The sequence below is a fragment of the Sturnira hondurensis genome, unplaced genomic scaffold, assembly GCF_014824575.4.
Source record: "Sturnira hondurensis isolate 20B ecotype Veracruz unplaced genomic scaffold, ASM1482457v3 Scaffold0008196, whole genome shotgun sequence".
In the NCBI taxonomy this organism is placed as follows: Eukaryota; Metazoa; Chordata; class Mammalia; order Chiroptera; family Phyllostomidae; genus Sturnira; species Sturnira hondurensis.
In genome coordinates this window covers 28,919,738-28,929,958 of record NW_028080827.1, presented here as the reverse complement: position 1 = coordinate 28,929,958, position 10,221 = coordinate 28,919,738, and the positions used below count along the sequence as shown (strand labels likewise).

The 10,221-nt window shown below is 45.8% G+C and overlaps 1 protein-coding gene across 1 annotated transcript; it reads left to right on the top strand.

The window, feature by feature from the left end:
* Positions 1–4,900: 4,900 nt before the first annotated feature.
* GPR135 (G protein-coupled receptor 135) lies at positions 4,901–7,577 on the top strand. Its single transcript, XM_037054419.1, has one exon. It carries the CDS (start codon positions 5,160–5,162, stop codon positions 6,630–6,632), a length of 1,473 nt encoding a protein of 490 aa, XP_036910314.1. The 5' UTR covers positions 4,901–5,159; the 3' UTR covers positions 6,633–7,577.
* The last annotated feature ends 2,644 nt before the right edge of the window (positions 7,578–10,221 follow it).

Genomic DNA, 10,221 nt, shown 5'->3' with positions numbered 1-10,221 from the left:
GAAGTCAAAATAATTTTCTAGTTGCTAACATATCAGGTAAAACTAAAACCTTAGTTCTTGTTTTAAAAAATTACTCTGTGGTAATTATTATAATACCGTTTCTAAATGCTCATGGCATAAAGCTTGAGTTGTAGCTCTCAAAACAATGACTCTTACCAGTTTATTGTTTTAGTCTTCTAGGGTTTTAGTGAAATAATGCCCTCTGTCTAAGTTGTTTGTGAGGAAAATGGGTTATCATTATAAGATACTCAACCCTTGACATACACAGCCTGGGAAGGAGGGGGTCGGCCAGCTTCTCTGGGTACCCGTTACAGCTGCAGCTGGTCGTTCTCTGTCTGGCGAAGGCCGGCTTTACCTCGGGAACTGAGGTCTATAAACTGGTGTGAGAAGACCAACCTATGGTTAGACTTTTGCTATATCTTTAAGGCTCTTATGAAAGGGACTGTGTATGGCATTGTCGAAATATGGATCCTTAGTAGTAATCAACCAGTGAGTCGCTATAGTGGGACAAACCTCTTACTTGGCCAACTACAGGCCAGCTAGATTGAAAACATGAAAGAAATGTTAACACTTGGTATTGTTGCTAGTAAATTGTCTGTGAGCCTGTTAAAAAGAAATTTGATCATTATCAGTCATTGTAAAATGAAGTATTAAAAATTATTCAGCATGTGGTGCTCTCAGTGTTCATTAGACTCTGTTATAAGGTGAGCGGTATCTTTTTTTCTGAGTAGACAGAAATTGAAGTACTGTATTTTTCAGACTCTAAGGCGCATTTCCATACCCCAAATTTGGAAGGAATAATGGTTGTTAATGCTGCTGTTGAGTTCTGTTTACATTTACACTGGTGAAATGTTATTTATGTTATTAAATATTTTACCACATTTTTTGCTTCAAAAAATTTTCCCCTGTTTTCCTCCTCTAAAACCTAGGTGCATCTTATGCTCCAAAAAATATGGTAACTAATTCATCTTAACTGGCTTTGCCATCCAGCAAATCTGTTTAGACCCAGTTAGTAGGTCTGTGATGGAATTCCCTGACCAAAGTCAATTGCACAAAAGTAATGTCTTCCACTTATTTTCTATAACATTATATGGTAAAGAAATCACTTCCCTCTAAAAAATGACACTATCACTAACTTTCTCCTTCTTTTATCAACACTTTTCTTTCTCTGGTAAATGGTTTACCCCCAGAATGTAGCCTTGCAGGGACCACCAGGCAAGGGGTGCGCCAAACAGGCTGTTTCCCCCAGGTTCCGGGATTTTGAGAGAAATGACAGAAAGTCTGCACAGTGGTTGACGCAGACCTATGCTGACAGAGCCCTAAAGAGATCACCCTCTGTTTCTGCTCTCTCTACCCACAGAGCTGCCCTGACTGCTCTCGTTCTTGGGGCTGGCTGTCAGACTTTTGTGATCTGAACTTCCCTATCCTTCCAGTAAATTCCTTTCTTGCTTAAGGGAGACAGTGCCCTATTAGTATTGCTTATATCCAAATACCTCAATCCATACACTACCCTTAAAATCTCCTCTCTCTGCTGTGAATACCTGCGTTCAGACTGTTTCATTTCTCCCATGGGCCATTATAATGCCTTTTCTTAACTGGTCTCCCAGATGCCAGATTCTTCTGACAGTCAGTTAAAAAAAATTGTTTTTTCTGTTTCTAGCAGTTTTCCGGAGTGCTAAGTACTAGGAATCTAATAAAAAACCAAACAGACAAAATTCTAGTCTTCACAGAGCCTACAGTCTACCATAGGAGGCAAACAATAGTCACGAAAGCATAATTATAAACAGTGGTATGTCGTCTGAGCCAAGGAAGGCTTCCCCTGAGAGACTCGGGGACCCGGGGAAGTGGTGGGGCTGGAGCTTTCCTAGCAGAAGGGCTAGCAGGTGCAGATGCCCTAAGGAACTCACAAAAGGCCAGTGTGAGCTAAAAAGGAGCAAAGTGACCCAAAATGAGACCAGAGCGGAAGGCGATGTGGAATCATGCAGGGCCTTGTAAATATTAAGGATTGGGGTTCTATCCTAAATCAAAAGGAGAAAGCCATTAGAGTGTTTGAATAAATGGGTGGGATGGTCAGATTTATTTTGTTTAAAAGAGCATTGTGCCACCCTGGCTGGTGTGGCTCAGTTGGTTGGGCATCGTTCTGCAGAGTGAATGGTCACTGGTTCAATTCCTGGTCAGGGCACATGTCTAGGTTGTGGTTTCGGTTCCCAGTCGGGCGAAAAGGCTGCCAATCAGTGTTTCTCTGTCACATCGATGTTTTTCTCCCTCTCTTTCTCCCTCCCTTCCTGTCTCCCTAAAATAAATAAGTAAATAAGAATTCACAAATTTGAAAACAAAAGAGCGCTCTGTCTGTAGTGTGGAGGAGGGGCTGGATATGGGGAGACCCAGTTAGGAAGTAACAGTAGTCATCCAAAGAGAAGATTCGAGCTGAGATTCAGGTGGAGGATTAAGTGATGGAGGAAATGAATGGATACAAAGATACTTAATGAGTAAAATTCCTAGGTCTTGGTGATTGGATATGGGCTGAAAATGAGGAAGAATAATTCATCTAGAAAGAACCCTAAGTTTTTGCCTAGTAAACCAGGTGGAAGGTGAAGATGCTGAATATTGAGGCCCAAGGTTTTTAGGAAAGATCATGAATTCCATTTTGGTCATGTTGCGTTTGAGGTGCTTTTGCACATCGTGGGGCAATGCCAAGTAGCAAGATACGTGGTTTGGGGCGGGAGACATAATTTAGAGTTAGGGAAATATAGATTTCAAAAGTTGTGGGTGTGAGTGGGATGAAGGAGGAAGTCCAGAGCTGCCCAGGACTGGGCCTTGGAGGCCTCTAGAATTTAAAGGTAGGTGGGGGAGGATGAACTGGCTGAGGACACTGAGGTAAACAAGGAAGGAGGGAGAATGTGAGGTCACTCTTGTCTTTCGGAACCATGGTCATCTCTTGCCGAAACTCTTTTGGTGGCCTAGTGCCATCACCCCATCTTCCCCCAGTGAAGTTCTATCTCTGTACTTCATCGTGTATACTGCACACCAGGCCTTTCTAAGAGGGTCTCAGTCTGTTCTTATTATTTATTTCCCTCTTCACTCCCTACCCTGACGTACCTTAAGATACAGAAACGTCTCACCAGTACCCAAGAATAAAGTACTTAGATCCTAACCCTCAGACTTTGCACATGGATCAAACGTCCCTTTTCTTTCTTTTTTCTTTTCTTTCTTTCTGTCTCTTCCTTCCTTTTCTTTCCTCTTTCTTTCTTTCTTTCTTTTTTTTGCTTTCCTTTCCTTTTTTTCCCAAGAGTCCAATGTCCCTTCTCATGTGAAGTCTCCAACAGCTACCCTAGGAAGAGTTAGTTGCTCCCATAAATGAAATTTCTGTATTTTTTAACAACACAACATAGTAATATATTTGTGTTTGCCTAAGACTAAAGTTCTTTCAGCTGGACTCCTTATTTGTTGTTTCTGAAAACTTAGCACAGAGAAGATTTGCTAAATAAAGTAATACATTATTTTTTTGACTTAATTCATTGATTCTCAGGTGGGTTGATTCCCCCCACCCTTTATCCCTGGGGACATTTGGCAACTTCTGGAGACATTTTTAGTTGTCACTACAGGCATCTTGAGGAGAGAAGCTAGGAATACTGCTGAACATCTGTAATGCATAGGGTAGCCTCCACAAGAAAGAACTATTTGTCTCAAAATGTTGACTCTATGCAGAGGCTGAGAAACCCAATCTTGGTTTACCACCTTAAATGAATTCCTATTTATGTTGTAAATTTCCAGTAAGATATTTTTCCTCACTGAAATAAGCAACTAAAGCACTAATGCCATTGATTTTAAGATCTGCAAATGTACTCATCATTCTTCAGCACAGTGTTTCTCCAACTTGACTGTGTGTCAGAGTCACTTGCAGGTCAAAACCAGAATTTCTGATTCTGATTTTGTGTAGGTCCTGAGAATCTGCATTTCCAACAAGTTCCCACATACTGATGCAGCTGGCCCACAGCTGCAAACCACAGCCTTGGAGAACCTGAGGGTTGGTCACACTTTTCCCCATTAGAAGACATGCCCAGAAGCTTCCCTGGGGAGTCGGGCCCTTCCTGTTCCTATGTCTCCCAACCAGATACCTACCTGGAGCTGCTTCTGTGGTGACTGCCCAGTTGGTGCCCCTTAGACTCAGAACAGATCACATTCCAGAGAACGGATGGAGGCCAAGACACAGGGCAAGGAACAATGGCTCTCCCTTCTCCCCTGCCATGGGTGTGAGCCAGTTTTGGTCCTGAGATCCAGGCTCTTTAAAACAAGGCGACATCCTACCTCCAAGGTCCGTCACCTAGCTCCTCAGAGCACCTGTGTCAGAGTCCCCTGCAGGGTTCACATTCATGGGCCTGTCTTCAGTGATACTGGAAGTCAGCCAGTGAATTTGCCTTTTTATAAGCACAGTACATCAGTGGTTCTCAAAGTGTGATCATCAGTGCAGCGACACCATCACCACCTGGGAAGCTGTTAGAGCTACAAATTCTAGGACAGGCCCCCAGACCCACTGAATCCGATACTCTGCGGAGTTCTTTCAGCAAGAACTCTAGGTGATTCTGGCTCACGCTCAAGTTTGAGAACACCTGGTTTAAATTTATCTGCCCCTCAAGTTTAAGGTCTCCAGATTTGGATAGTTTTTCACTTCAGTTTCTTGTTTCCTTCCCTACCTGTATATGCTGAAAAGACCCACGGAGAGCAAAGTATCCCCCACGAAGGCCACCCTGGACAACATTTGTATTCAAGAAGAGAGCCTGAGAATGAACCCTTGTTGAATTTGGTCATTTATATGAGAGCCACTCCCACTTTATCTGGCCCGTGGGCCCTGCAGAGGTCGATCTGGCATTCTCTAAAGCCCAGACGCGGGGCTGAGCAGCCTTGGGAAGAGGTGAAGTGTGCTGGCTTTTTCGAAGGTACTTGGCCGATGTCCCGCCCCACGCTCCTGCGTAAACAGGCGGTTCCCGCGGCAACGCCTGGAACCCACATTAAAGGCTCCGCGGGGTCCTGGGCGACAGCCAGCCCTCCGGCCGATCCGACTACCGGCAGCAGCCTGTCGCCCAGGCCAAGCCCCCCGCTGGCTTGCTGCCGCCTCCCCTGGTGCGGAATGAGCAGCCCCGCGGCGGCCGCGGAGCCCCATGGAGCAGCCGCCGCCGCTGGGCCGCCAGCCAGTGTGCATGGCCTCGTCCCGCAGCCCACGCTCCGGCGCCCTCTCCGAGGCCGGCACGCCTGGCGGGACTTCCTCCGCGGAGACGGCGGTGGCGGTGATCTCCTTCAGCACCACAGCTACCCCCGCGGCCTCGGCGCTGGGGAACCAGAGCCACGGGACCGAGGGCGACATCACTGGCGCCTCGAATGGCCACGGCCTCGGCTGGCACGGGGCGGCTGGGGTGGAGGGGAGGCCGCTGCTGTCGCACGGGGCGGCGGTGGCGGCCCAGGCGCTGGTCCTCCTGCTCATCTTCCTGCTGTCTAGCCTGGGCAACTGCGCGGTGATGGGGGTGATCGTGAAGCACCGGCAGCTCCGCACCGTCACCAACACCTTCATCCTGTCCCTTTCCTTATCGGACCTGCTCACGGCGCTGCTGTGCCTGCCCGCCGCCTTCCTGGATCTCTTCACACTGCCCGGGGTTTCGGTGCCTGACTCCGCCGCTGCCGCAAGGCCCTGGCGCGGCTTCTGCGCCGCCAGCCGCTTCTTCAGCTCCTGCTTCGGCATCGTATCCATGCTTAGCGTGGCCCTCATCTCGTTGGACCGCTACTGCGCCATCGTGCGGTCGCCCCGGGAGAAGATCGGTCGCCGCCGCGCGCTCCTACTGCTGGCAGGTGTCTGGCTGGTGGCCCTGGGCTTCTCCTTGCCCTGGGAGCTGCTCGACACACCCCTTGAGTCCCTGGCAGCACAGAGCTTCCACAGTTGCCTATACCGGACAACCCCGGACCCAGCGCAGCTGGGCGCGGCTTACAGCGTAGGGCTGGTGGTCGCCTGCTACCTGCTGCCTTTCCTGCTCATGTGCTTCTGCCACTACCACGTTTGCAAGGCTGTGCGCCTGTCGGATGTGCGCGTGCGGCCCACGACCACCTACGCACACGTGCTGCGCTTCTTCAGCGAGGTGCGCACAGCCACCACTGTACTCATCATGATCGTCTTCGTCATATGCTGCTGGGGACCCTACTGCTTCCTGGTGCTGCTGGCTGCTGCCCGGCAGGCCCAGGCCACACAGGCCCCCTCGCTCCTCAACGTGGTGGCTGTCTGGCTGACCTGGGCCAATGGAGCCATCAACCCTGTCATCTATGCCATTCGCAACCCCAACATATCGATGTTTTTGGGGCGCAGTCGGGAAGAGGGTTACCGGACTAGGAATGCAGACGCTTCCCTGCCTAACCAGGGCCCGGGCCTGCAGGCCAGAAGGCGCAGTCGCCTGCGAAACGGAAACCGCTATGACAACCGGCTGGGAGCCTGCAGCGCTTCTTCTAATCCGACCAGCAGGGTGGCTGGGGACGAGGCCCTGTGGGCTCGCAAAAATCCAGTTGTACTTTTCTGCCGGGAAGGGCCACCAGAACCTGTGACAGCATTGACCGAACTGCCTAAAGCGGAAGTCGGGGATACCAGCCTCTGAAAAGGATGGGCACACACGGTTTGTGAAGGCAAATTTTTACCGGCTTTGTTTAATGATACAGGATTCTGGGGGAACGCGTGTATTTCATAAAGCCAAACACATAAAGAAGGCACAGAGGAGGAGGCCTACCCCTCTTCCCCCAAACAACATACAAGACAATGACCCCTTCTTCAAAAGGGACAGAGGGAATATAAATTGCACATTAAAGTAATCTTAAACCACACCAAGTATTGTGAACTGTAAGTGCCCAAAGTGTCTAAAATAAAAATCACAATTACTGAAAAGCTCATGTGACAGGAATCACACTGTGAAACAAAATCATTGATTGAAATCAGTATTTGTTCCAACACGTAGAGTTTCAGGAAAGAACAGAGACGCTCGGAACTGCTTACCACCCCTCTAAATCACCGGCATTCAACAAAACTTCAGATTTCTAGAATCTGCTTCTCTGACACATGCCTGGGGGGCTTAGATTGGGAGCAGGAAACTCTTATCCTTACACACTTTGGTGTACGCTAAAATCTTTGTGGGAAATAAAAAAATTCCTATTTCATATAGAACCATTGTAGGATTTTGAAAAGGTGGTTCATTGTCATGAAATCTAATCTCCTGAAGTGTGAAAATAAAGAAGTGTGGCTGTTTAAAAAATGTATTCTAAGATCACCCTTAAAAACTGATATTCTCCACCCTACCCTCAGAATTAGCTGCCCAGCCCAGCTTTGAGGCTTTACCCTTACTCCGTCCTGCCACTTTGTTTCTAATAAATTGGGAGGTGCCCCCCTCGGGATGCTTTCGCACTTAAAAAAATAACTTTTATAGTGGAAAATCTTTGCCTGTTGAGGTAAAATAATTTTGGGATGCAGCCAGAAACGTAATTTGAAGTTACAGGTTGGGTGAATACAGGGACCAGCAGAAGTGACTCTGGCTTTAGTGTGGTGGCAGGATAATAACATGGGTGTAATAATTGATAGTTTTTATTTGAACATTTCATCGAAAATGTCATAAGGTGTGCTTGAGTGTGATACTGTTGTTACAGAATTACATGCTTATGATTTTGTAATAAAAGATTTTGTAATAAAAAGGGGGTATTATTTGTGCCAGACCCCATATATAATATCTCTATAAAGTAACAAGATTTCACTCTGTCACATGTTTTTTTAGCTAACTGAAGACGTTTTCTAAGAGGAATTCTAAAAATATTTTGAGAAGTGGTGCTTGGAATAAACATAGAGCTTTCCAAGAAAGAGAATCATACTCTCCTACATTAGGAAATTTGGGTACATCTTTTTAAAAAAATAGATCCACCCTGGCTGTTGTGGCTCAGTGGCTTGAGCATATAGGCCTGTGAACCGAAAGGTCACTAATTCAATTCCCAGTCAGGGCATGTGCCTGGGTTCCTGGCCAAGTCCCCAGTAGGGGGCGTGTGAGAGGCGAATGATCCATCTATCTCTCATACATTGATGTTTCTGCCCCTCTTTTTCTCCCTCCCTTCCTCTCTCTCTAAAAATAAATAAATGAAATCTCTAAAAAATAAAAAGTGGAGCCTTACTTTATATGTATGACTTTGCTAAAATAATGCAGCCTTTATTAGAAAGGGAGACTACGTATATAGAATTATATAATGTGAAAGGGTCTTAATAACAGGCAAGTCAGAGAGGTACTTCAATTAAGATATAGAGCTATCTTTAGAAAGGTATAGAACAAAGATGCTTCTTTAAAAATAATTTTATTTATCTTTAGAGGGGAAGAGAAGGAGAGAGGGAGAGAAATATCAATGTATGGTTGCCTCTCGTGTGTCCCCCGCTGGGAACTGGCGTGCAACCCAGCACATCTGGGAATCGAACCGCGATCGGGTGGTTTGCAGGCCCGCGCTCAATCCACTAAGCTACACCAGCCAGGGCACAAAGATGCTTTTAAAAAATTCAAAAGCACAATTCAAGATTTGTGTGTATAAAATTTCATCAGAAGTCACTCATTTACTTGGAATTTTATGAGGTATTTTGCATTTTCTCCTTCATTCTTTCCTTTGCTCCATCCTGCCCTTTTTTTCTTCAGTATTTCACAGCCTTTATAGAATAAGTACCTTCAACTAGACATGAAACATCCGCTATCATGGAAAGATTTTAATGTGAAATGGCCACCTTTTTTCTTGTAAAGTATTTAAAGATGTTTATTGTATTGAAGTTTTTGTGAGATCGGTGGGTGTATTTCATTATTTTGTAATCAAAAGCTGAAATGTGTATTTGCATCAGAACTAAAGATGTTTTAATTTTCCTCCCGAGGGATCATCACAATCGGAAATTTGTGCTGTCTGTAGATATCTTGCTACACTCCATGTAGTACCAAGTAGATGAGATCATCTCTCCTCTTCGGTACTTGTTATAAACCATACACACACTTCATGCAGCCAAACAGACATTTAACAGATAGCTACACTATTTGCCTGTTAAAGGCAAAAAAGTTGTGTATTTTTTGGCATTGTGAGAAAATGGAAGTCATCTCTACAATTTAAAGAGAAATAATTGAAAAAAAATCTTCCAGTTGGGAAGGGTATCACATGAAAGGAATTCAGTAACTGTGACTAAAGGGCAGAAAAATAGACAGAGATCTTGGGGGAAGGAGGTGAGCACGTTGCAAAGCAGGGTATTGTCTGGGACAAAGAGCTGAAGGAAGGTATTTCCCGAACGTGTAATAAATCATGAAATGGAATAAACCTGCCTGGTGAAGGAAGGGCACGTCTGACAGATTAGGAGGTGGTGGCATGAAGGACTTTAAGACAGAGAAGAAATTCCCGCCCTACCTTTTGGTAGGGAGTGGTCGGATGTTTTAGAAAGGGATGGCCCGGGGAAGAGTCTGTATGTCAATGGCCGACAAGAATGAGAGGGGAAAAAGAGAAAGTTGTTAATAAGTTACTGAACAATCTAGAGTGTTGTGTTTGTTTGTTTAATATGAGGCAATACAACTTGTCAGGGACACAACTTGTCAGGGATAGAGGCACAGTCTTTCTGGGCTCAGAGCGCTATGCCCCCTCTCCACCTGCTGTGGTCCCCACAATGGCCAATGGTAAGGAAACCAAGGATGAGAAGTTGTGGTACCACCATCATCATTAGCATCTACTGTTTTTATTTCCTACTTTACACGGGGCCACTTCCTGGCTACAAAGCCTACTAAAAGGTAGAAATCACCGTATCTGCCTTAAGAAGACTTACGGCTTAATTAAGGATCATGTACTTTATAAAACTTGCCCATTATCGGGACTCTTCAGTTTACCTGTGGGGAAGAAAACCTGCAGCATTTTTAGAAGAGGTTGTCAAAGGTGATGGATTTGGAAGCAAAAGACATGTAGATAAAGGCCAGCTACCAATCTGGTCCAGTTCTAGACACTTAGAGACAAAAATTAACACCTTGCATAGAAGATGGAGAAAGAATGCCTCTCCAATGAATTTAAGACGGAGGCCTTTCCTCATGCCGAGTGACTATATAATGTGAGCATCTTTGTGGGAAAAGGAGAAAGAAAATGTGTGAAATATTGGGATCTGTTCAATGAGGCATAACGCAAAAAGGCCAGAATGTAATCTTTCATGTCTTG